Genomic DNA, 27,922 nt, shown 5'->3' on the forward strand with positions numbered 1-27,922 from the left:
ACTAAAAACCTATACAAAATATATACAACAAAATTTTCAGACATTTGGAGAACAACCAGTGCAGGACAACGACACTTTTAAAAAAAATAGCCAATTTGAGAGGCAGAGAGACAGTGAGCTTCCATACACTGGTTCGGTCTCAAAGGCCTGCAATGCCTAAGACTGGGCGGAGCCAGAGCTGGGGATGCAATCCAGCTCCATTACCACACAGCCAGGACCTAAGCACTGGAGCTATCACCGCCACCTCCCCCAGGGCACCTCGGCAGGAAGATCCAAACAGGAGCTCTGGCAGGGACTTGAACCCAGGGTCTCCACTAGGACAGCAGCATCTTACCTACGTGCCCGCCCCAGGCAGCAACTCTTCACAACGAAAATCAACAAGGTACAGTCCATCAAACGGAACCTGCAAGCTGCAGCACAAGGCTGGGGCAGGAAATCCAAAAGGAGCCTGGGAATCTCCCTGGGCAGAGAATGCAGGGGAGCTGCGGTCAAATTTGTCAAGCAAAGCAGCACAGGAGAGAGAGCCCCAGGCCTTCTTCCATGGACCCCACGCTGACCACACATGAGGAAACTGCCCACAGCTAGGAAAAACCATGCAAAAGGAACAGGAGGTAAAATGGGAGAGCTCATCTAGAACTCAGAGCAGCTCATGTTCCCAATAGCCAGGGCAGACAGCGTTAATAGGGCAGATTGTTCAGAAGGGTATCACCCCCACATTAAAGGCTGTTCTGGTCCTACCTCAGCTAAGCCTAGAAAAACCAAACTTTTAAAGGATAAAACTCTTTCAATTACCTTATAATTAATTATGTCCTGGAACAAAACTTAAGATGTTTAAAAAAATGCTAAAACACCAACATTACATAGAAAACAAAAAGTACAGGTATGCAAGGTAAAAAAAAACCTCACAATTTAGTAAGAGATTAAGATCAGGAGCTAGTGGGGCCCAGCGGCGTGGCCTAGCGGCTAAAGTCCTCGCCTTGAATGTGTCAGAATCCCATATGGGCGCCGGTTCTAATCCCGGCAGCTCCACTTCCCATCCAGCTCCCTGCTTGTGGCCTGGGAAAGCAGTCGAGGACGACCCAAAGCCTTGGGACCCTGCACCCGCGTGGGAGACCCGGAAGAGGTTCCTAGATCCTGGCTTCGGACTGGCATAGCATTGGCCGTTGCACTCACTTGGGGAGTGAATCATCGAATGGAAGATCTTCCTCTCTGTCTATCCTCTCTGTATATCCGCCTTTCGAATAAAAAAGTAATAAAAATAAATCTTTAAAAAAAAAAATCAGGAGCTAGATGGCAACCAATGCACAGGCACATACCAGAATGATACAGATGATGGAATGAGCCAACAGCTATAGACACACAGTACACCCCAGAAGTCTAAAAGAGAGATGAAACTTTTTTTACTAGGTAAAAAATGCATTGGATTAAAAAAAAAGATGAGATACTTCAAAAAAGAACCAGAAAATTAACCAACTTGAGGATACAGCAATGAAAACAGACATAAAAGGCTTGACAGAGCTGAGCAGAGTATCAGTATGCTGTGAGATGTCGAGCGGCCTAAGGTACAAGTGATCAGAGCCCCGGAAGAGATTGAGAGGAAAGGGACAGAAAAACGTCACTGAAGAAATACTGCTATTTTTTCCAATTTGATGAAAACCATAAACCAAGGTGGCTTAGAAACAGCTACAGAAGAAACATGAGGAAACATACTACACTGAGCACATCATAATCCAACTGCTTAAAGCCACTGACAGGGAAAACAAGCAACCATCAAAAAAAGGTGATACGTATAGAACAAAGATATTCATACTCTTGCTGGAAATCATAACAAAATGCTACTTTAACAGCGATTAAATTGCAAAATTTTAAGTCTTAATACGTATAAAAGCTGATGGTAAAGAAAGGGAACCTGGGGGCCTGGCGAGGTAGCCTAGCCGCCAGGTTCTCGCCTGGCACATGCCTGGATCCCATATAGATGTCAGTGCATGTTCTGGCCGCCCCACTTCCCATCCAGCTCCCTGCCTGTGGCCTGGGAAAGCAGTCAAAGACAGCCCAAGGCCTTGAGACCCTGCAATCACGTGGGAGACCCAGAAGAAGCTCCTGGTTCCTGATCGGCTTAGTTCCAGCCATCGTGGCCACTTGGGGAGTGAATCAGCAGATATAAGATCTTCCTTTCTGTATATCTGACTTTTCAATTAATAATAATAAGAAGAATAATAAAGGTAATCTGTACGTGCTAGTAGGGGTAAACCAGATAACCATCTTACCACCGAATCTGGCACTATCTGGTGCAGATGAAAGTCAGCATTCACAGACAACATTCACAGCAGCATGGTTTCTGAGAGCAAAAACAAAAACGCAGCAAACCTAAATTCCATCAACAGAATGGATAAGTTGTGGTATCTGCATCCTGTGCAGCAAAAATGAGTGATTCTCTAAAATGCTAAATTTCAAAAAGGAATGCCACAGGAATAACTATACATTATACCATTTATATAAAATTCAAAATGTACAAAATTAACATTGCATTTAGGGATACACATACATATTGTGAAAACATGACACATAGCAAAAAAATAAGAAAGTTCAGAACACAATAACTGGAGAGATCACACAGAAGACCTGTAAGATGCAGATGTTGGTGTATTTCTTCAGTTAGCTGACAGATACACACCTATGTACATTTATTATTTTTTACACTTTATATACATGGCTACATATTTCTGCAGTACGAAAGACTTAACTTTAAAAACGTGAAAGATTTTAAATAATGAAGATGACGATTAGGTATTGCAATACAATTAAATTAATGTTAAAAAAAAGGAATTGTCCAATTCCTCGCCTTTCACTGCTTAAGTAAATCGGTCTTCATCTAAGAGAGCTGAAACAACCAGCGGAGTCTTCACCTGCTTTGACACACAATCGCACATCTGCTTTCACGGTACTGTTTCTACATTCATTTTGGATCCTCCATCTTTCACCTGTACTTAGATTTTTCTTTAGATTTCTTGGGACTTCTGCTTCGGTCTCTCTTCCTGCTCCTTTCTCTCTCGCAGGAATCAGTCTGGTACCTGGCCTTGTGCCTGTTCCCGTGGTGGCCATCACGCTCGCGCGATCGGCTCCGACTGCGGGGCTGAGCCCGATCTCTCTTATCACACTTCGGCTTCTCCCAACAGCTTTCTTCTTCTTCATAGTGACCAAATCCCATCTCCCTGTAGATGTCCTGTCAAAGAAATGGAAAGAACATGGAAGCTCATCAGTAGCCATTTGTGGGTACCGCCAACTAAATAAAGCCTAGGAACTCCACCATAAGCTGCTTCAGCAGCTCCAACATAACCACTAATGCCAGAAATGTCATGAATGTGAAAACACCTTCACCCATTCAGGCCTTGGGCTAGGCCTCACCCTGGGTATTTAGTTTAGATCTGTGGGCCTGTGGATCAATAAATGCCTCAGCAGTGAAAGAAAAAAAAAATGGAAAGCAAAAGTAACTCAGAAAAAAAATTTCACTATCCTTTTACCAATCTCACTACTTTCTATCTGCTATGGAAGCTGAGCCAGAAAGATAAGATCAAAAAGGAACTAAAACTAAAGTAGCTGAGCAGAAATTAGAACAAGTCTTTAGTGCCTCACTGCAACTCTAAAAATTATGACAACATGATGTTATGTTCGGGCTTTTAATTGATTGGGATGATAATTTGCTGGCTTTACCTTCAGACCAGAGATGGTCTCACCAAGAAACCACTGAACCCACTAGATAATAAGACGCTGGACTTTATGCTTGGTAAATACTTCCAATGAAAGAACCTCAACTGAATTTGAACTGTGGTAACACAGCGAGATGGAGAAATCCACCATGGGGAGAGGGTTCGGGGAGGGGTGGGGGGAATCCCAGTGCCCATAACACTGTGTCACATAATGAAAAGTAATTAATAATAATAAAAAAAATTATGACAACAGTCGCATCTACACACGTTCCATGGTGCCAGCCAAGGATGACTTTTTAAAACATTTAATAATAGCACCCAGCAAAGTGGTCTAGCAGCTAAAGTCCTCTCCTTGAACGTGCCAGGATCCCATATGAGAATTGGTTGTAATCCCAGTGGCCCCACTTCCCATCCAGTTCTCTGTTTTTCAACTGGGAAAACAGTCAAGGATGGCCCAAGGCCTTGGGACCCTGCATGCGCGTGGAAAACCCAGAAGAGGTTCCAGATTCCTGGCTTCAGATCAGCTCAATTCTGGCCATTGTGGCCACTTGGGGAGTGAATAATCAGACAGAAGATCTTCCTCTCTGTCTCTCCTCCTCTCTGTATATCTGACTTTCCAATAAAAATAAATCTTTAAGAAAAAAATTAATAGCTCCTCTCAAGATCCTCAAATAAATTTCTCATGGATAGACTAGCTTAGAAAATACATTTCTGTAAAAATTATTGACCAATTTCTTAAAAAGTAAGCAATTCAGAAATAATCCATTGTTCAAAGACAATAAAATGGACACATCTCTTCTTAATAACAAAATGTATCAGTATTTTTCCAATGTAGAAGAAGGCTAGTTAACAATTCTACTTCTGTTTATGTCTGAAACCTAAAAGAACAGAGGCAATGCTCTTACTACAAGGTAATTTGTCGGGCCAGAACTGTGGCCTATGCATTAAGCCACCTGCAGTGCCAGCACCCACATGTTCACTGATTCAAGTCCGAGCTGACCCACTCTTGATCTAGTTCCCTAACGCCCTGGGAGGGCAGCAGAAGGCAGCCCACATGCTTGGGGCCCCGGCACACATATGGAAGACAGTGAAGAAGTTCCAGGCTCCTGGCTTCAGGCTGGCCCACCCTGTCCAATGCAGCCATTTGGGGAGTGAACCAATGGATGGCAGTCTTCTTTTTTTCTTTCTCTCTGTCCCCAAACTCCTATAATTCTTTCAAATAAATTTTTTTAATTAATTAATTTATTTTTTAAATGTTTACCTCTGGAATTAAGGCATGAGGTAGAAAATTAAAAAGAGACTTTTAAATTGAATAGTAAGGCTGTTATGCAACAAAAAACAAAAGTTTGAAGAAATAAACTGAAATGTTCTTAAGAAGCCAAACTCACCAGAGTTACACCTGAAATTTAATATATAAAATTCCCTTTAGTGATTATATTTTTGAGACTGAAATCAAAAGGAAAATAAATCAAAAACATAGCCCCCTAATATCTTAAATTTGAAGCTCAGTTTTATTGAAAAGAGAAAAATAATATTGTTCTGTTGTTAAATCAAAATATTAAAAGGCACATTATTTCAAAGAGAAAAATAAAATAGTAAAAATTGTTCTTCAAAACAATGTTCTAATTGACAGTTGCTTTCAAATGCTTTATAAAAAAACTCGGGGCTGTGGCTGGCATGGTGACATAGTGGGCAAAGCTGCCCCCTGCAACACCAGCTTCCTCTACCCCAGTTCACGTCCCAGCTTCTCCACTTCCAATTCAGCTCCACAATGCCTGGGGTAGAGGGCCTCCAAATGCTGAGGTCCCCGACATCCACGTGGGAGACCCAGGTGAAGCTCCTGGCTGCTGGCTTCAGCCTCACTCAGCCAAAAAAGACACAAACCAGCAGGTGAAAGACCTCTCTCTCTCTTGAATTCTGCCTTTCAGATAAATTAAATCTTTAAAAATAAAAATGAATAAAAGCATGAGACAGGGTAGGGCTTTGGGACAGCAGTTAAGACACCACTTAGGAGAAGCAGATCCTGTTCAGGGTTAAGCCCCAGCTCTGCTTGATTCTAGCCTGCTGCTCACGTGGACTCGGAGAAGCAGCTGAGGGTGGCACGTTAGCAGGGACTAAAAGGAAGAGCAGCAGCAGGCACCCAAACCAGCACGCATATGCACTGCGGGTGCCACAGGTGGCAGCTTAACTCACTGAGACACAAGACCCATTCTTACCTTCCTGAGTCCCCTCCTCCTTCTGCCAGCTTAGTGACAGCCCTCTCACTCACAGGGCCCAGGAGGTCAAAGCCAAGCAACGGGCTCAGAGGGAATTCACTTCTCACGTAACTGAGGGTCTACGTGCAGGAGGGGAATGACTTCTTGGCAGCCATTTGCTTTGGTGTATCATCACCGTGGTCCAGAGAGCTTTCAGACCACCTAGTGAGTGACCATCGCTCCTGCCTTTCTTACACACATAAGGAACGGCGTCGGTGGCTTATAGACCGGCAAGCCTCAAGGCTGTACGGCGACAGTGTCAGCTGACCAGAAGAACTTCCCCAGTATAACCACAGTGGGTTCTGGTGGACAGATTCGAGTGCCCACAGGTACGGAAGGCATCCCTGCTTCCTGATGTGGCAGTGTAAGATACACCAGGTTACTTGACAGGCAATTTTCCATAACTTACAATTTCTTAAAAATTAAAGCCCTTCACCCCAGTGCAGCCACCTTACCTTCTGAAGGCAGGCACACACCTGTCCCTGCGCTAACCATCCCTGACCTACGTCGCACCACCAACATGCACCTACAGACGAGTTTCGCGCGTGTCTCCGCACCCAGGACTGGCCTGCAGGTACCTGGTTGGTATTTCTGACTGGCATGTAGTCGTCGTCGTCCTTTTCTTGAGAGCAGTGCCGAGTTTTCTTCTTGTGTTTCTTACTTGTGTGCGAATGACTGGACTTGGAGTCTTCCGCCTCCTCCTCCAGGATGAGGTCGTATTTTGCACTGTGGCAGTTAGTTAAGGACAAACAGAAGTGACACTGGTAAGGCACCACCCACAGCTCTGCTCAACAATGGAAATCAAAAGGTAAAAGTAACTTGTTAAAGCAGAGAGCGCATGTCTAAAATCAAAGGAATGCATAGTTTTTTCATTACACAGCTAGGAAGAAGTGCAAAAGAAAACGAATCCCTTTTTGAAGATTTATCTGTCTCGGGAAGACAGATTTACAGAGAGAAGAAAAGAAAGAGACAAAGATCTCCTATCCACTGATTCACTCTTCAACTGGTCGCCAACAGCAGAGGCTGAGCCAATCTGAAGCCAGGAACCTCTTCTGGGTCGCCCACATGGGTGCAGGGTGCCAAGGCTTTGGCCCATCCTCGACTGCTTTCCCAGTCGACAGTCATGGAGCTGGAAGGGAAGTGGAGCAGCCAGGATATAAACTGCACCCATATGGAATCCTGGTACATGCAAGCAAGGACTTAGCCACTAGGCTACCATGCCAGGCCCCAAGAAGACAATTTTGTAAGTCAAACCCAAAAGCAAGTATCTGTTTATTACTGAACACATTTACTGTATCTCTTCCTTCCTGGCTTACCTACTGTCCTCCCTTGACCAGTACAAGACTTTTAGATGTCAAATTCCTCAAAATCCTTTACATAAAATACAAGCATCTCTTCTTTCCCCCAGTTTCCTTCCCTAGATCTAGTTTGCCAGTTAAACTTCCTTCTCCTGCTTATACTTTTGACCCCTAACATCTGCATTTATGGTAATTTCTCTCTCTCATGACACACAAGGCACACCCACCACACCTTCTTAACTGACTTCAGGCAATGTTTCTGCATTTGGATTAATCTCTGAACTGCCTTCCTTTGCAGTATATAACAGACACAATAAATAAAAGGAACATGAATCTTACATATTATAAACATGTATTCTAGCCCTCTGTTGATCCAACTATAAATACCTCACTAAAATGAGATCTATCAATTACCAAGTTAGACTATCTTACTACATCACCTACATGAACTTCTTAAATATTCTGTAAATCATTTAAGAACAACTAACAATAGTTTTGCACTAAAACACTCTTCTACATCAACTCCAACAGTCTAGAAGCAGCCCTGCTCAATATTAGGCATATGTAGTTGCTCTGCTGTAATAAAGTTTTAAATTCAGTTCCTCAGCCCATTCACAGGCTTAGTAGTCACACATGGGGTGGGCATTTGGTTAAGCTCGTTGGAACACCTGCAGCCTACATCTGAGTGCCAGAGTTCGAGTCCCAGCTCCACTCCTGGTTCTACCTTCCTGCTAAAGCACAGTGTGAGAGGCAGTGAGGGATGCTCAGTTGCTCAGGTCCCTGCCACCCACACAGGAGATACACCGAGTTCCCAGGTCCTGGCTTCCGCCTGGCCTAGTCCTAGCCAGCTCTTATGGGCACCTGGAAAGAGAATAAGTGAATGGGAGATTTCTAGTTCTTTCAAATAAAAGGCACATTTTAAATTTTTTAATTGTATGTTTTTTAAAAACAGCCATCTGTACTTAGTAGTTACGTAGTCTCGGGGGGAGGGGGGTCTTCTGTCTTGCAGGCCCCAAGACCACCAGGGGGCGGAGGGAAAGTGGGGGGGATAACAGAGCTCTCCTGCAGCACAGACACTGGAGACAAACTGGTGGTGAGAGAATTCACAAGCTTATATAGGCAGTACTTCCACTCCACAACACTGTGACTGGCTAACAGCTATGGCTATGAAGTTAAAGGTCAGGAAGCTTTGTCTCATGGCAAACTTGTTGCCTACTAAAAAGCAGGATGAATGTATCACCTGACTTCCTGGTTTTGTTTACAAAGGAAGTCCTAGCACAGCTCATGAAAGGGAGACCAGGGTACAGCCCATCGCTCCTGCTGCATGTCCAGTGACCAGGCACGTGGAGGTCTCAGCCAGGCGAGACTCCTGTCAGGGGTTCCCTTTGGGGACAGAGGGTACCATGTCCCTACGACCTTCCACATGAGCCAGGCAGACAGAGATCCAGAGGCGAGCTCCGACAATGCAGGACAGTGGGATGTATCATATTTCCATCCTTGAAGAAAGTTCTAGTGCAGCTTATTATGCTGGAGATTTATTCTCAAACATGCCTGCTTTCCTCAACTCTTCGTAATCTATAACCTTGAATCTATAATCTTGAAACCTAGGAACACTTTCTACTGCATATTCCTTCTTTTTGACCAAATTACTCCTTCGGGAAAAAGTACTTTTTTGTCTACGCTCTTCAACTGCCCAGTGTTTTAGTTATCCTAGACGCTTCCCTTCTTGCCGACACAATTATGAGTGGCTAAACTAAGTGTAACTCCAAGATTTGGTAAATAATCCTCCAGTGTACTCTCTCCATCCGTTTCACGATTCTGACTGAGTGCCCTGCCCTCTTACGTCAGTCGCCTGATCCTATCTTGGCCTCAGAGTGGCCTGCCCAGGGGTGAAGGCCTCTCCTGGTGCGGCTGCTGTCAGTCCTGCAGACTTTTCAAGCTCGAACACCTCACGGTGCTCCAGACGTTACAGCCAGTCAACACATTCTAACACATGTTAATAGGCCAAACTGATACTCATCTCCCCTGATGAATACCTGAAGGAAAAATGTCTACCAAGCATGGGAAAGAGACTTCTGAAGCATCAACAGAAATCTGGAGACAAAGACACCATTTACCAGAAAGAGTCATAATAGAAATAACCTTTGCCATGTGAGGAGTGATTGATTTATAATGGGGGAAATCAGTGAACAAATTAAAATGACATAATATGAGCAGCATGCTTCATTGCTTTTTGTACTTGTCTCAACTTAAAACTTGGAAGAAATGAAATTAAACGGTCAAATCAATGCATTTCTTTTAAATCCTATGAAAGTCAACTCATAGGAGCCCAATAAATACATGCTGCTAAAACGACAACTACTATAAACCATAGAGAAAAAAGCAACCTAACCTTGTAACAAAAACTACAGTATTTTGTTATCTAGATAAGGAAGTTAAAGGTAAGAGTGGGAGGCACTGATAATTTAGCTCAAGTTATAATAAATTTCTGATTACAAGGATAACACTCCAACTGATACGTGAAAAATGTAACTTGTACCTTTAGATCTTCCAAGAATACACAGGAAAGTACTAACATAAGAGTAAGAAGGCAGAGAAATTTGATTTAATATTTCCCTCAACCTTAACTTTCTCCATATTGCAGAATACAATGGAAGAGCAAAGCAAACGTAAGCTACTGAAAGAAATGACAAGCACAACCTGGATCAGCACCTTGCCCCTCGCCCACTACCCAGCACTCCACACGCAGTGACGCTCAATGAACACTGCCTGGCAGTTCCTGGGAAGGATACTCCTGTTTGGGCTTTACTTTATCTTTCAGAACCAAGTTAGAGGATTTATCCTGTTCCTTTTCATACTCCTTGAAGTCACTCTTAGTGTACTTCCCACCTAATAAGAAAAGAAAAAGAGCTTAGTAAGAACAGTCACTGTTTTATAAAAGGCAAACTACTTTATAAATTGCATGTAACAGAATGCAAAAATGGAGAACAAAACAATCATAGTAATCCAAACTCTGCAACAATTATGCTGGGCAGCCATATGCTGCCATCTAATGACAAATGTGAATATTACAATGGCAAACTTAAATACATTAGATTCAGTGTGGGCACAGCCATTACGTCCAAGGTAACATGAAGTTCAATGGATATGGGATAACCAATAGCCACTGTCAAAAACTGGCCATGTGCAATGTGAGAAAGGCTTCATGGGAGAAAGTAATAGCACGGGGAACCTCAATCCAGTGCAGCGTCTCCTTCCAAAAACCACACTCCTGATGTGCCTTCGCACTCTGTCAGCTCCAGTCTCTGATTATTTTTCTCTAAACTTCTGTACAGCCACAATTCAACACTCCACTAGCAAGCAATGTTCTCTACTATCTTCTGAGAAATGGGGGAGTACAGCAATGAGCACGCCAGTGGAGACCCCACAGCCACAATGGAGGGCCTGGGCTGGACTCCAGCTCTGCTTCGGATGGTGGCATCCTGCGAACGCAGGCTGGGAGGTAGTGGGCTCAAGGACTCGGGTTCCTCCACTCTTACTGAGAGACACCTGCTAAGTGCCAGGTGCTCGGCCTCACCTGGCCAGCCCAGCTAGCGTGGGAACTGGGAGAGCTGCTGCAGATCTAAAGCCCTTCTTTTCCTCTCTTTTACTCTTTCTGTCTCCCTCACTCTGTTTTAAAATGAACAAAGATACAGAAACAAAATCTTTATCATTTAATTTATATGAAAATCATGGAAAATAAAGGAAAATTTTATACAGGAAAAAATAATCATAAAATCTTAAAAAACAATGCATTAGACATTTAAGTTGGGCATGTCACTACCAGGAATTTGATATTCATGTACGCATTTGTAAGAAATGTCATTCATGCAGGCAAAGTATACAGGACTATGTACTTAGAACACAGAGTACGAAGTCAAAAACACCTGAGTGTACATTAACAGAACTGGCTCAACAAATAATCATGTAAATGTTCAGCAGAACGCTGAGAAGCCACGGAAAAGAAAAGGCATTTTATGTGCTGACATGAACCTAATGTTCAGATACATCCGCGAAAATTGTAAAGTTTAGAAGCTGTCTACACAGCCTGTATCAACGGCAACCAGCAGGTGAATGCAGAAGCTCTCTGGGAGGAACAGGTGAGGATGGTGAACAGGATGGACAAGCTCCCCAGGAGAATGGAAGGCAGGAAGCATTTTCCTTTTCTTTTTCTTTTCTCTCTTTAAGATTTTATTTTATTTGAGAGGCAAATTTACAGAGACAGACAGTAGCAATTTCCACCCATGGCTGACTCCCCAAATAGTCACAATGGCCAGAACTGAGCCAGGAGCCTCCTCTGTGTCTCCCATGTGAGTGCTCCAAGAACTCAGCACAATCCCAGGCTGTAGGAAGGGAACTGGGTTGGAAGTGGAGCAGCTGGAACGCGAACAGACACCCATACGGGATACCAGCACCACATGCAGAGGATTACCTTGCTACACTGTGCTGGCCCCTGCATTTTCCTTTTCTTAAAAAGGGAGGAAAAAATATATATATAGATGTACTTTAAAAAGTTTGTGGAAAATGGAATTAAATAAAGTTATTTTGGTGCAAAAAAAATTCACATATACTTTTTCCTCATGCATTTCCTGTGTTCTTGGTGAAGGCTTTGAACACACGCACTCAGAGTATGCGTGCAGACAGCAACAGACGAGGGGCGATGCAAGAGATGCTTATCTACTACCACATAACAGATAAAAGAAAAAATCCTATAGAAGCCTCTCAAATACCGTGAACTACCATAAAGTCACAGTAATTACTCTGGAAACACCATTTCTATAGGAAGATTTTTTTCTACACAAACACAAGAAAACTAGTTGTATTTCATGTTTAAAAAATACAACATGCACATAATCTTCATCTTAAGACTGCAGTTTTGTAAACTCATCAACAGCAGTTAATCAACTAAGATTTCTCCTAATTAAAAGCACCAAGTCAGCCTATGAAACTGTGTCACATAATGCAATGTAATTAATAAAAAACAAATTTTTAAAGGAGAAAAAAAATAACGTGATAAAAAAAGGCACCAAGTCAAAGGCTACATACACAAACACCAAAACAGAATGGATAAAAGGAGTACAAACCCACATACCCTTTCCTTTCCACTTCACCTTCGCAACAGACTGGCTGAAATCCACATGTATTCTTCTGTCATCTATAAGCACATTGTCCATTTTGAAGAAAGCTTTCTCACAATCTTCTTCCTGCAGCAATGATAAACACTCATGCATAAGTCTTTAAGAAAAGCATGTCTATAGCTAGAACAAATACAGAAAATACAGAAAGCTTTACTGTCGCTAAAGTGAATACTTCATACCAGATGCTGCAAAATATTCGGCATCTGTTATTTCAACGTTGGTAACAATCCTGTGATGTACTATTTATCATTTCAGTTTCTCAATTGGAAAATCAGAGTTACAGAAGCTACTGAGGCTCACCCAGCTGACAATAGTCAGAGTCAGGGTTCTGAATCAAGGCAGGTTGTTGGTATTTGGCCTACACACTTCCGGACTGTATGGTTGAATCCAGCCTTTTTACTCAGAACCTAAATACATGCTGAAGCACGAAAGCCGCCTTTATAAATCTGGTGTCTAAATTATACTGAAATTATACACTGGAGCTAATGGGAAGCTATGGCCTTCCCCACCTCCACTTTGTTTGAATATTCATTCATTTCACTGCAGAAATATTAAACCATTAAAACCACCTGAGCGAGACCCCCGGAGCATGCCCCACATCAGGGACCTGGGGCGGGTGGGAGATGGGTGTGGCGTCTCCCTTAAAATCCCCCTTTACCTCAGATACATGAAGGAAACAATGTGGAACTAATAGTCTTACCCATTTTCCTGAGGCCCTTGAACCTGCTTACCCTAATTAACTATGTAAAGATTGTCAAAAATGTAATTTAAAAAATGGAAAAAAAAGGTCACTCTAGAAACCAGAAATAATATTCTATAATTGTATTCATTTCAATATCACATAAAAACAAACTGCACACTAGCAGATATCGCAACGTACCTTTTCAAATTCAATAAACGCGTAACAGAGGGACTCTCCTGTCTTCCAATCCCGGATAACTTCACAACTGAAGGGAAATTTTGAGAAGTGACTTAAACAGTAAGAAAAAAGTCATTCCCACTTTTCCAAAGTGAAGAGCAAAGAAAATCAATTATTAAAAGACAAAGCTAAACTAAAAGAGCTATATTTTTTTTAATTTTTTTTAAACAACTCTAAAAAATAAATGGTTCAAAGCTGGCACAATGGCTCAAATGACTAATCCTCTGCCTACAAGTACTGGGATCCCATATGGGCACTGATTCAAGTCCCAGCTGCTCCACTTCCTATCTGGCTCCCTGCTTGTGACCTGGGAAAGCAGTGGAGAATGGTCCAAGCCCTTGGGACTCTGCATCCATGAGGAAGACAAGCTCCCAGCTCCTGACTTCTGGCTTTGTATCAGCTCAGGTCCTGCAGATGCAATCATTCAAAAAGTCCATCTGAAGATACGAAATTTTTCTTTCTGTCTATAGATCTGCTTTTCAACAAAATAAATCTTAAAAATAAATAAATGGTTCGGGCCTGGCGCAGTGGCCTAGTGGATGAAGTCCTCGCCTTGAATGTACCAGGATCCCATATGGACACTGGTTCTAATCCTGGCAGCTCCACTTCCCATCCAGCTCCCTGCTTGAGGCCTGGGATTCAGTACTGCTTGAAGCCTTGGGACCTTGCACCTGCGTGGGAGACCTGGAGGAGTTTCTTGGCTCGTGGCTTAGGATCGGCGCAGCTCCGACCACTACGGTCATTTGGGAGTGAATTATCAGACGGAAGATCTTCCTCTCTGTCTCTCCTCTTCTTTATATATTTGACTTTACAATAAAAATAAATAAATAAATAAATAAATGGTTCATGAGGCAAGCATCCAGCACAACAGTCAAGGCTTCGAGGGCGTTCTGGGTTCCTGGCTCTGGCTGGGCCTAGTCCCAACTCCAGCGGTCGCTGAGGGAGTGAGTCAACAGGTAGAACTCCTGTCTCTGCCTTCCAAAGTAAATGAAAACTAATATTTAAAAGTAGCTCACCAATCTAGAAATGAAAGTGCTCAGAGTGGACTCTCAGTGCACTATCTAGGTTTACAGTCCTAAATTCCTTAAGCACTGAAGGAAGACTAAAAATTTTTAAATTCATTTTCCTTAGGTAAAAGTATACTGCTTATACAATTTTTATGAATGACAACGCACTTCCAGTCCAAATAAAGATAATGAAGTAGCTATTGTTATTGTAGAATAATGTCGCACAGCCAATACATATATAGCATGCTCAGGAGGTTCACGCTTTGGAATTTTAATTTCTAGCATCAACTAAGCTCAAACTTAACTCTTAAGGACAGCTGCCACACAGAACAAATCCACCATGTAATAATTCAGTGGAAGGGCCAATCCACTTGAGTTCAAAGTCCCTGGCTTGGGAGCCCAACAAAGTCCTAAACATTTGGAGTTTCTTTTTGTTTGTTTGTTTGAAGATTTTTTAGTTATTTAGATGGCAGAGTTACATACAGCAAGAGAGAGATACAGAGAGATCTTCCATCTTCTGGCTAAATCCTCCAGAGGCTGCAAGGGCCAGGACTGGACCAGACTGAAGCCAGGAACCAGGGGCTTCTTCCAAATCTCCCCCATGGGCTCTAAGGTTCAACAACTTGGGCCATATTTAGCTGCTTTCCCAGGAACATCAGCTGGAAGCTGGACTGGAAGTGGAGGAGCTAGGACTCAAACTGGAGCCCATTTGGAATACTGGCACTGTATGCGGTGGCTTAAAAACTATGCTTCAAAACCAGCCTCTAAAACCTTTTACTTTTTAACCACAAAAATCTCGATAATATATTATTTTGTGGGATTTTAGATTAATAATGCAGGAAATATTAACGAACATTAAAGTCATAGAAAATTTAAATGCATTTTGACATAAGAGTTAACTTAGATGAATACCTTAAATATTTGAAAAGTTCATCAAAATTATTACAGAATTATACTACTCATTTCCTCGTTCAAACTGAAAATGTATTGGGAGCAGAACTTATGATTCAATTAATGATTCAATTAATTGGGAGTGGAATAAGCAGAATTAACTCAATTAACAGTTGCTTTTGATTGTTTGAATGATACAATTAGCTAAAATGTTTTTCTTTCCTACAGTCCAAAGACAAATCAACCAAACTAAAGCAATATGGAACAGCACTGCTGCAATTCTGGCATCAACTCCAACCCAACTCCCTGCTAATCCGCCTGGGAAAGCAGAAGATGCTCTAAATCCTTGGGCAGCCCCACCCACATGGCAGGTCTGGATAAAGCTGTAGGCCATTGGACCAGTCCATCTCTAGCCATTGCACATATTCAGGGAATGAACCAGCAGATAAGAGTATCTCTTTTCGTCTTTCCCTTTCTCTGTAACTCTGCCTTTCAAATAAATAAATCTTTAAAATAAAATTTAAGCAGTAAAAAAAAAATTGACCTAGAATTCACAGACTCACCAAAAACGATCATTAGAAATCCACTGGGCCAGGTGCAGTAGCCTAACTGCTAAAGTCCTCTTCTTGCATGTACCAGGACCCCATATGGAAGCTGGTTCATATCCCAGCAACCCTGCTTCCCATTGAGCTACCTGTCTGTGGCCTGGGAAAGCAACTGAGGACAGCCCAAAACCATGGACCCTGTACCCATGTGGGAGACCTGGAAGAAGCTCCTGGCTCCTGGCATTGTGGCCACTTGGAGAGTGAATCAGAAGGTGAAAGATCTTTCTCTGTCTCTCCTACTCTCTGTATATTTGACTTTCCAACAATAATAATAATAATAATATTTTTTAAAAAAGAAAATGATCAATTAGTATTTAGTCTTTTTTAAACTTCTCCTTCCCAATTTCTTGGGATTACCTTCTTATTGGCCCAAATCTTGAGAATATTATTTCCAGATCCTCATCTGTGGTCACTGGATTCAATTTACAAACAAACAGCACATTTTCTGGAGGTTTAATATCTGCATCAGGTAGGTCTCCCACCTAAATTACGAACAACATAAATTAGTTTTTAAATTTCCACTCTAAATATCGTACCCAAGTCTTCAACACTGATTTCGTTTAAACATTTCAATTCCTATCAAAAGTTTCAGACTCAGGAAAGGCGGCGTAAATCAGGCTGTCTCTCTTGCAGACTACTTTGGCTGTGGGTACATAACCTGAATCTAAGAATGCCTAAGTGGGAGAATACAAAATACATCATCTGTGTATTATTCAAAAATATTAATGTCATGAAAAATACACATAATTAAGAAATTGAAGCATGATAATAATCTAACGACTTTCCCTTGTAAGTTATTTATCCCTTTTCCCCAGCAACACAAAATATCTTTAAGCCCACTAGTTTTCTTTTAAGTTTTGTGTTTTTTTCTGGGTCAGTATTCTGACACACAGTGTGTTCATTAAACTGCACTTTTTTCCTTTTTTTTTCTTTTCCGTAAAGTTCTCTTGAATTACAGCCTTTTATATTTGACTCATCCAGACAGGAGATCTTAATACAAACCTTAAAACAGACCACAAATTTGAATTGTATTTAATAAAAAATATGTATAAAATGAAATATACGTATATATTATATATACACTATATGTTATATATGCACAAATATAATTTCATCTACTCATTCATATATTTATTTTAGTATATGAAAAGTATACTTATTTCATAGTAATAAGACATGAAAAAATCCCTAGTAAACCACTAAATCATCTACTGAATATTTGTTCTCCAAATTACTTCATACTATTACTAATCTAGAAATATACTTTACAATGCTAAATTTCCACCAAGATTTAAATCTTCAAATACTACTCTACTACTTTTTCTCAGTATAACAAAAATTATCCTTTAATATACATAAAATTTAATGTAATAAAAATGAGATGAACAGTAATCCACTGAAGTCTAATCTAAACTTTATCTTCTTTCCACTTTATACCAAAGTACTTGGTACTATACTGACAGTAAAAACAGCTTTATTTTCATAATTCCATGCCATTTAAAATGTAATCTAAAAAACTTCCTTTTAACTAAATGTTTAATATTTTAAGTGATCATAGATTCATAAAAAAAATTTCAAAATGATGTATTAAATATATTGCAAGAGGCCAGAGTTATGTCGCAATGTGTTAAAAACGTAGCCTAGGATGCTTCCACCGCACGTAAGCACCAGTTCAAGTCCAGCTGTTTCACTAATCCAGCTCTCTGCTAGGGGAAAAGGGGCCAAGAACTTGGGCCCATGCTACCCACGTAGGAGATCCAGAAAGAATTCCAGGCTCCTGGCTTTGCCCTGACCTAGCCCGATCTTTCTGCAGTCATTAGAAGATGTCCTTCACAGCCTCCCCTCCTCTCTCTAACTCCGCCCTCAAATAAAAAATATTTAAAAGAAATTTTAGGGCCCAGCGGCGTGGTCTAGTGGCTAAAGTCCTCGCCTTGAACGCGCTGGGATCCCATACGGGAGCCGGTGCTAATCCCAGCAGCTCCACTTCACATCCAGCTCTCTGCTTGTGGCCTGGGAAAGCAGTCAAGGACGGCCCTGCACCCGAGTGGGAGACCCAGAAAGAAGTTCCTGGCTCCTGGCTCCGGATCGGCACAGCACCAGCCCGTTGCACTCACTTGGGGAGTGAATCATTGGACGGAAGATCTTCCTCTCTATCTCTCCTCCTCTCTGTATATCTTTGTAACAAAAATAAAATAAATTTTAAAAACAAAATTGAGGCATATATCACTGAACTTGACTTGGAAGAGAAATATTAAAAAAAAAAAGAAATTTAAAAAATATATATACTGAAGAGATACTTGAAAGAAGCTAATAATCTTACCATCTCTAGAAGAATCGCTTGAGTTTTGGCCTCTTTTTCTGCCTTTATTTCTTCAACTTCTTCAGCTGATCTTCCTTTAAAATCGTCAATTTCCTCATCCGCTCCTATTCGACCACTCTGTAGGGCAGAAGTTACTTGATACATAAACTTAAATTAAAAAATCTGAGGAACACAGAAGACATCAGGCTCTATTTTAGTTCCATCAAAAGTGTTTTAAAAGCAGCTAAGACAAACTTCAACCCACTAACAACAACTTTAAATTGACTCTATAACATTAGTTCTTCAGATCAACCAGAAAATCAAAACAAGCATTCATAGAGTGAACTATCTGCCATTCATTGAATGGAGAAGAAAACTCTTGGAATGAAGCACCAATCACAACCAAGACCAACTCGGCTTTGGAGGAATCTGTACTGTTCCACAGAAATCCCTGCAGCTGGCCTGGCTCCAGAACATTCCCAGTTGAAAAGTTCCCTCTTAAGATGATGACTTGTCTTGTCCTTGAAGTTATTCTTACTAGACAGAGATGCTAAAGGAAGCATTTTCCATCCAATCTTCCAGAGCTAACACTGTTTTGTAGAAGAGCAGAATGCCAGTCTTGTGGTGTAGCAGGTAGAGCCACAGCCACAATGCCAGCATTGACTCCAGCTGCTCCACTTCTGGTCCAGCTCCCTGCTAATGCACCTGGGAAGGTACCTGGGCCCCGGCACCAACATGAGACCTGGAGGTTCTGGCTCTGGACTGGCCCCACTCCAGTCATTGTGGACATTTGGGGAGTGAACCAGGAAATAGAAAATCTGTCTCTCTTCCTCTCTCGTAACATAACTTTCAAAGAAATGAATCTTAAAAAAATTTTTTTTAACTAGTAAAATAAAAACATAGTTAGAGGGCCTGGCATGACAGTGTAACGGCTAAAGTCCTTGCCAGGATCCCATATGGGCACCAGTTCTAATCTTGGCAGCTCCCCTTCCCATCCACCTCCCTGCTTCTGGCCTGGGAAAGCAGTAGAGGATGGCCCAAAGACTTGAGACTCTGCACCCATGTCGGAGACCCAGAAGCTCCTGGCTTCTGGCTTGGGATTGGCTCAGCTCCAGCCATTGCGGCTGCCTGGGGAGTGAACCATTAGATGGAAGATCTCCCTCTCTGTCTCTCCTGCTCTCTGTAAATCTTCCTTTCCAATAAAACTAAAATAAATTTTTAAAAAAAAAAAAAGTGAGAAAAACTACCCTCTCTGTGAACAGAAAAAGAACTCTAAACTTGTTTTAGAGCAACTGACCAAGCAAAACAATCATTACATGTAAGTTTTAACAGACTTAAAGGTAAATACATGAAAATCATGAAAATGCATAAACATTTAGTCACAGCAACGCTCTACTTACATCTAATTGTTCTCTTGTGGGTTCTGGTGATCGGTCAGGAATTAATAAATCAGGAGGGTCATCAAATGGATCATCTAAAATCACTGTGTGATTTATCCTTAAAAACAAGTTCAAGTGAAATATTTCATTTATGAACACAAGAATCTATATTTTGTTTTTAAACATGACAGAAAACTTGAGAATCTCAATCAACAACAAAAAAAATCTACATTGCACAAGCACTTATTACTAGCCCACAGTATACGCTGATAATGCATGTTACTGGTTTCATTGATATCATTCACTGGACCAGCGCAAAAGCGTAGTGGTTAAGGTCCTCACCTTGAACCCGGGATCACATATAGGTGCCGATTCTAATCCTGGCAGCCTGGATTCCCATCCAGCTCCCTGCTTTTGGCCTGGGAAAGCTGTTGAGGACGGCCCAAAGCCCTGGGATCCTGCAACCGCATGGGAGACCTGGAAAGAAGTTCCTGGCTCCTGGCTTCGGATTGGCTCAGCTCAGCACCAGCCGTTGCAGCCACTTGGGGAGTGAATCATTGGATGCAAGACCTTCCTTTCTGTCTCTCCTCCTTTCTGTATATCCACCTTTCCAATAAAAATAAATAAATCCTTAAAAAAAAAAAGATATCAGGGCCCAGCAGCGTGGCCTAGCGCCTAAAGTCCTCGCCTTGAATGCGCCAGGATCCCATATGGGCGCTGGTTCTAATCCCAGCAGCTCCACTTCCCATCTAGCTCCCTGCTTGTGGACTGGGAAAGCAGTTGAGGACAGCCCAAAGCTTTGGGACCCTGCACCCAGGTGGGAGACCCAGAAAAGGTTCTTGGATCCTGGCTCCGGATCGGCATAGCATTGGCCGTTGTGGTCACTTGGGGAGTGAATCATTGGACAGAAGATCTGCCTCTCTATCTCTCCTTCTCTCTGTATATCTGACTTTCCAACAAATAAATAAATCTTAAAAAAAAAAGATATCATTCATTACTGTACATTATTGTGAAATCTAACATGTAAATGTTGGTACTTTTCCTTATTCTTTAATGTGCATTTAAAAAGATTAAAGTATTAGTATTTCCTCTCAATAAAGCAATTGCAAATAATTAGAACAAGTAAAAAAAAAGGTTTTTCGTTTTTATTATGAAGACTTTCACCATTTGTTACTAAATTCTATTTTGGCATTTTCTTTTTTTCCTTTTTTTTTTAATATTAAAAGGAAAAAGATTTTATTGGGAAAACAATTGGTTTATTTGTCTTCTTAGTTCATGGTGGGGAAAACAAGAGGGGATGTTGGGAGTCAGCTCCCTTGGGAGGGGGGCTCAAGCTGCCCAGAATCCCTGGTCCCTCCCCACTTTGGGCACTTGGGGGCTATGTGAGGGCAGGGACGGGAAGAAGCAGGCATGATTGATAAAGCTAATAAGCAGACAAAAGGCACTGGTGGGTTATAGCTCAGGAGGCCGCAGCCAGGCCCCAGGAGAAGCAGATCTAGTCTTTTCCCTTCCCTTTCTTGGCTTTGGTCTTGGGGGTGCAGGGCTTGGTCAGGCGGATGGTCTCCTGGCACTGGGCGTTGTGCCGAGCCTTCTTGAGGGTACCTTGGGGGCTTTGGTGCCTGTGCCGCCACCACACACCTCACAACTCTCAAACTTGTACTTGCAGTCAGCTCAGAACTCTTTTTTCCAGCTGCAAGGCAGGCTGCAGAGGATGCGCTGTGCTTGCGCCCCGCAGGTACCTTCGCGCAACCCCACGCTGCAGTCCTTGCTGCTGGGGGTGCAGGGTCCCCAGGTCCACTCAGTGCACTTGCCGCCAGGGCCGCCCTTCTTGACCTTGCCTTTCTTTTTGGCCACTGCGGAGCTGAGCGCCAGCAGGGTGAGGAGGGCAAGGAGGAGGAAGCCTTGGAGCTGCATGTCGCTAGCCACCCAACGCTGCTCGCTCCCTCCCGTGCCGGCCTGTCCTATTCTGGCATTTTCCAGAAACTGGCTCGTGCTTATCAGCTCTGTTCCTTCCACCCATGCCAAACATCACAATATTAAAGCATTCTAGTACAATCAGGAAATCAATTGTAACCACACCTGATATCCTGATATGGCACAAAGTCCTTGTCGACAAAGGTCTCATTAATTTTCTTAATTATGTCCATGCCTTCGGTCACCTCGCCAAACACTGTATGCACGCCATCCAGATAATCTAGATTCTCTCCTGTAGTAATAAGAAACTATACAGAAAGGTACATAATGAAAAAATATACAAACCACACACAGTTTAGTATATACAAGGTTTCAGTCTGTAACTGAACAGACTGACAAAAAACACACAAGACTACATTCACCATGCAAATTTTCACACATTACAAGTAAAAAATTATGAAGTTTATACATAAAATATAATAAACTGCATAAAATATCAATATATACACCAATGTTCCCTAGGCTGTCTAAAATAAGTTGACAAATGACAACTGATTTTTCACACATAATCAATGGGAAACAAAAGCGCCAATCCTAATGGGACTGCTGTGAGGATTAAACAAGACAGTAAAAGAACAATACTCAATTTGATGTTTAAAGGAATCACCAAAGACCAAGAGGAAATGCCACAAATGTCAAAACATTATTTTCTTTGTATGTTTCTGTAGATTCTAAATTTCTCACAAATGGACATGAACTACAATTTTTCAAGAGAAAAATGCATCTTAATAGAAAAAATAATAATAATGTAATATTTTTCTAAAGAACAACTCTGACTGAGGTTCTTTCCTGACTACACAATGTAGGATAACCATGTAGACTCCTTTCAGCCTTCATTCCTAACCAAAGCTCAGCTTCTCCCCCATTTTCTAACCTGGGATCCATGCTGATCACTGCCATTGTTCACCATGGACACCGTGCCTTTCTTCTTGTGTTTAATTCTTGGGACTTTCTCTGCTTCAAAAAAGCTTGCTTGATCACCATACAGCTGACTGAAAATAAACACAATCAGGTTATAAACTATCAGCACCCTCAAACAAAATGCACCAAGAACTGTTAACAAATAATACTACGACTCAAAGCATTTCTATTTATTGCTATATTAAGGCAAGTTACGAGGAAAACATATCTATACTTGAACCACATTTACGCACGCAAAGATGGTATGATGGCTATATGGCCTAAAGGTTAAAATACTGATCAAAGGCCTAACTCCTGTATCAGGAGTGCCTGGGTTCAATACCTGCTTCCAGTTCCCACATCAGCTTCTTGCTACTGGGTGGCAGCAAGAAGGCTCAAATAATCAGTTTGTCAAATACATGGGAGACCTGGGCTGAGTTCCTGGCCCGCAGATTATGAGCCTGGCCCAGTCTCAGTCACTGTGGCATTTGACAAGTGAACTAGAAAACAGAGATTCCCTCTCTCTCTCCCTCTGAATAAATTACAGCTATAAAAACTTTACCAAGAAAAAAAAAGTGAGGGGCAGGCATGTGGTCTAACAGCTAAGACCCAGGTCAAGATGCCCACCCTCCACATCTGAGTGTCTGGGTTCAAGCCCAGCTTCCTGCCTGTCAGGCCCTGAGAAGCAGTGGTGACGGCACAAGAAATCGGACCCTTGCCCCCCACGCAGGTCTGGGCTCCTGACTGAGGCCTGGCCCTGGTCCCGGCTAACACAGGCATCTGGGGAATGAACTAGGACACGAAAGATCTTTATCCATCTGCCTGTCTTCAAAACAAATAAAAATTAAAGTTAAATATAATTACAATAAAAGAACTTACCCAAAAATAGACTCTCCTCCACGACCAGTGCCTGTAGGATCACCAGTTTGTATGATAAAATCCCTCTGTAAAATACAAGTTCTTTGTTAAGTCAGTTTGTTAAATAGTTCCAATAACAAAGGACATAACTACCATACCCCAACTCACCTGCACATTGTGAATAAGGCAGTAATTATAATACTTGATTTTGCACAACTTCAAGAAATTCAAGCAAGCTGAAAGAAAATAAATGCTAAATTATCACAGTAATCCACATTTAAACAGATAAAAGCAGTTACTATAATTTCTAAATTACTAAAAAAGAAAAAAACACAGTCAAATGTTCAAAGCCATAAAAAAAGAAGTAAAGGCCCAAAAAAGGCAACATATTGTACATTATTGTTTTCTTTTTCTCAGGATGTTTTGGGCATCTGAGTAATACAGGAAATTGACATTTATCTAGGATATATAATCATTTACTGATGAATTAGACCTACTATGAGGCAATTACAGAAAACACAATGGAAAAGGATACAGTAGAACAAAGTGGAACAGATTCTATAAATCAGACAATCAAATCTTTAGAGACTTCTAAAAAATTATTAAAAAGTACTTCACAAAACCCATATACTTAGCATAAAACAAGCTTTCTCATAGAAATTCACTCACTTTTCCAGCATTTACTGTCTACTTTCTGAATTCTTATCACTGCCAGTTCATGTGCCATTTAACCCCTCTGGCTGACCTCAACATATTTATCATAGCCAAGCTGTGTAGAGACCTGCTAACGAGACGCTGACTAGAAAGCAGACACAGAACACGCAGGAGGCAGTTCCTGCCCTAACGCAGCTTCTGGAAAGGGGAGCCTCACCCCAACAGGTACAGTCCTGGGCGTGCTGAGGTTACCACCTATGCTACCTAAACAGCAACATGTAGAAAGAGCTTTAGCAAGAGCTAGACTTTCTGGCTGGGGAAATTAGAAGACCTAGTGGAAGCTAAATGTAAGAATTAAAACAGGGTTATAGCAAAATATCATGACACCCCACAAGTATCAATCATTTTTACATGTCAATATTGGCAGAGACTAAAAGGTAAAAATTACACACTGAAAGACATGAAATTCAAGCCCAGAAGTGGGAATTTAAATTGGGTAGATTGGGGGGAAGTGACACTACAACAGACTAGCTTAAGTTTTATAATATCCTGGTATTACAGAGTAACAGAAGGTAAAAACACAGGAAAAAGAAAAGCTTGCTGTTGCCGGAGTCCAGCTCCAGCTGAGTTCAGAACTCGCGAAGGGTGCGTGGATGAGGCGCAAAGAAAGAAAGAGACGGACCACTAGGACTTCATCATCATAATGGACGACACACAAAAGCTGTCCGCTTTATTTATACAAAATCAGTCAAACTCTGGCTCAGACTTTTTACGTCATGGTCAAGTGGGTGTTTCTAAAGATAACTCTGCCATTTGTTTCACCTAAGGCTAGGATGTTATTCACCTGGCGCCTGGCTAGGAAAAAGTTCTCAATAGATGGTGCATATCAATCACTAACACATTCCTACCACAATTCTCATTCTACAGCTTGGTCTTGAGACAGTCAAGGAAGGAAGGGAACTAAAAGATCAAAGAAAGAGGGAAAGAATAGATTCCCACTACACCTGAAGACAGAACACCCTTGATTAGCATAGGATCAAAAGGGGAGTTAGCACCCTTGATTAGCATATGATCAATGGGGGGGGGGAACCCTAAGCCCTATGGCTAAAACAGTATCAGCAACATCAACTTCCAAGCTCACATCGTAGTAAACATTAATTCCACAGAGGCAGACAATGCCTAAATAGATTACAGAAATCTCAATGGGGTTGTCCGGTGGTGTCCATGCAAAGGGAGGTGGAGCTGCATTCAGGTGTTGTAGTGACATCCGCCGGGCCTTGCCACACAGCGGGAAGTTCCTTGCAGCCTTGCCTGCAATGGAACAGTACTCTTCACACCTTCCTGTCTTCCACATCCATCACATGGACCCCAGCATGCTGTAGAATGTTGAATATTAGATTCTCAGTTGTGTTTATTGCATGTGTTTCTGGGCTTACTGTTAAACAGATAGTAATTCTTTTATTAAACAAACAAAATAGGGGCTTGCACTGTGGCGTAGTAGGCAAAGCCTACGCAGTTTATATCCTGGATGCCCCACTTCTGATCCAGCTCCCTGCTTATAGCTCATATCCTTGGGCAGCACCCACAAGGGAGATCCAGAGGAGGCTCCTGGCTCCTGAACAGCTCAGCTCCAACCACTGTAGCCACCTGGGGAGTGAACCAGTAGATGGAAGAGCTATCTCCCCTTCTCTCTGTAAATCTGCTTTTCCAAGAAAAATAATTAAGATTTTCCTTTAAAAATCTATTTACTTACCTGAAAGGCAGGCAACAGAGAAAGTGTGTAAGACTAGTTCTCTCTACAGTTCACTTCCCAAACGTTCAGGGCTGAGCTGGCCTCAAGCTAGGAGCACAGACTCCATCCCGGTCTCCCACAATGGTGGCAGGAGTCTGAGCCCTGGGGCGACCCTCTGCTGCTTTCTCAGCAGGCTAGCAGGAAGCTGGGTCACAGAGGAGAGCAGCTGGGACTCAAACCAGTACTCTGACATGGGATGCAGCATCACAGCCAATGGCTTAACCCTCCGCACCACAATATCAACCCCACTGAGTCCTTATTTTTAATGCCACTACACTGTAAGTAATTCCAGTACAGTCAGATGATGCTATAACTAAGATGGGTTACGTGTGGACAACTGTTAGATGAAGCTAAATATGGGTCCATAGGGACTCACTGATAGGACTCTACTTCTGTTTCACCTTTCCTATAAAAATGAAAAGGAAGAGAGGTGGTAGGCCTGTATAAACTTGCTATAGATTGATAAATAGGTATGTGTGCTTGCTAAGTAGATACCTAGTCACACGCTCAAATATGCAATGAGTAGACTTGTTTCTGGCAGCTTCTCTTTGTAGAACCACTGACTGATAAAATTCCCCATAACATTCTTTGAATCCTTGGTTCAGCCCCAGCTTATCTTGTAACATGAGGTAATCAATGTTGTGTTTTTTTTTATGCCAACTGAGCAGGTTCCCACAAACCACAGAGTCCCACAAACAGAACACGCTGATGGGCACCAATCAACGAAAGGAACCTCTAGTGCGTGCCCTCCAAGTGGCAGGCCTGGCACTAGCCACTCCAGATAAAGAGATAATGAAGGTACAGTCCCTTCTCTGCCTGGAGCCTCGGCTCTTGAGACAAGGCAAGACTTGCAAGTAAACCAAGAATAACAAGCAAAGTTAAGGTAAAACACGCTCCATGTGAGCTACAAAAAGGCCTGAGACACCGCAGAAAATCCAACAGCAGAGGGACCAGGGAGAGCTGCACATTCGAGAGGTACAATTACACTATGCACAAAGTCACACAACAGTGAGACCAGGACAAGGCCTACGGAAGAGTCTGCTGCGTCCTGGGCAGGGTGAGGGTGTGGAGGGGATGGTGGCTGCGCATGGGAGCACCATGCAGCGCCCTCACAGCTCCGCTATCTCGACTCTGCATTCCGCGGGGGGCAGAACCCTGACCGCAACTAACTACTCGTCCACTCTCTCCCTACTCAAGTCCTTGCTACCCACCTTGTGGCACACTATCCAAACCAAGCTTCAACCGTCGGACCAGACTCACAGATTGCCACTACACCTCACTTAGCATTTCTTGCAACTTTATCGAACTACTGGTGGTTTCCAGAAAATTCCAAACAAACGGCTAAGACAAAAATCCTACTCTCACTTCTCTTGGAAAGCACTGGCACAAATGTCCCGCAGCCCACCAGCTCCGTGTCTTACTACCCTGACCCCCCCAACCCTCAAACTCCACCAGGGGGAAAAAAAAAACATGATTTCCCTCTTCCGGTTTCCATGGCAACCTACACACTCGACCACAACACTTAACCAAGTTAAAAAATGGGCTCCCGCTTTGATTTCCCCTAATGGAAAAATCAGAAAACGCCTGCCCATCCCTGGGTGCCAGCCCAGCGCCCTGTAGGCTCTGTCCACACCTCCCAGCCACCTCCGTCTAGGTACAATGTCCACACTCGTTTAGCCCATCACCTCCCATCCGCTTCACTGAGATTCGCTGATTATCTACCGAGCACTCGCTATGGTGGTTCCTCTCGTGAGTAAAGAAAGCCACAGAAGCCATGGCATTGCACGAGACAGCCGGCATCCTACACTCCTCCATCCGACCGGCGGCCCGATCAAGATAGCCAGTTCAAGCCAAGTCTCCTCACGAAAAAAAAATAAATGAATAACAATAAAACTTTTCTAACCAAAGCCCCCCCTCGCTCCCCTCTAAGAAATCAGACCGGCCGCGGGCACCAGCCCCGACGTGGGAGTTCGGCACTGCTGAAGAGACAGGAAAGCAAGGGAGCCGAGCAGGCTCGGGGGTGCCGGAGGCAGCCGAGAGGAGCATGGGCCTCACCGCGCGGCCGCTCCTCCGTGTACAGGTCGATGACAACGTCGCCCAGAGTGGTCTCCAGCAGAACCGCCATGGCGCCGGCTCCTCCTTGGCTACCAGCGGGGAAGTCGCTGACAGGCGCAGCCCGTTGCCGTCCGCGCCACGCGTCACCCCGG

At 42.7% G+C, this 27,922-nt stretch overlaps 1 protein-coding gene and 1 pseudogene across 2 annotated transcripts; both read right to left on the minus strand.

Annotated features, from left to right (window-relative positions):
- Window positions 1–2,190: 2,190 nt before the first annotated feature.
- PPIL4 (peptidylprolyl isomerase like 4) lies at window positions 2,191–27,922 on the minus strand. Of its 2 annotated transcripts, XM_040965265.1 has the most exons (14): window positions 27,771–27,863; window positions 23,438–23,505; window positions 23,291–23,355; window positions 22,386–22,503; window positions 21,617–21,759; window positions 19,559–19,655; window positions 18,180–18,296; window positions 16,217–16,341; window positions 13,318–13,384; window positions 12,392–12,503; window positions 10,053–10,149; window positions 6,541–6,688; window positions 3,072–3,223; window positions 2,191–2,338 (listed from the first exon to the last, which is right to left on the minus strand). In XM_040965265.1, exons 1-14 carry the CDS (start codon window positions 27,838–27,840, stop codon window positions 2,302–2,304), a joined length of 1,416 nt encoding a protein of 471 aa, XP_040821199.1. In that variant the 5' UTR covers window positions 27,841–27,863; the 3' UTR covers window positions 2,191–2,301. The 2 variants fall into 2 exon arrangements, with proteins under 2 accessions (XP_040821199.1, XP_040821198.1); XM_040965264.1 differs by lacking the exon at window positions 2,191–2,338 and having other exon boundaries at window positions 2,482–3,223; window positions 27,771–27,922.
- LOC121146030 lies at window positions 20,770–21,608 on the minus strand (annotated as a pseudogene).

Source organism: Ochotona curzoniae, unplaced genomic scaffold, assembly GCF_017591425.1.
Source record: "Ochotona curzoniae isolate NIBS_2020 unplaced genomic scaffold, NIBS_Ocur_1.0 scaffold_3890, whole genome shotgun sequence".
In the NCBI taxonomy this organism is placed as follows: domain Eukaryota; kingdom Metazoa; phylum Chordata; class Mammalia; order Lagomorpha; family Ochotonidae; genus Ochotona; species Ochotona curzoniae.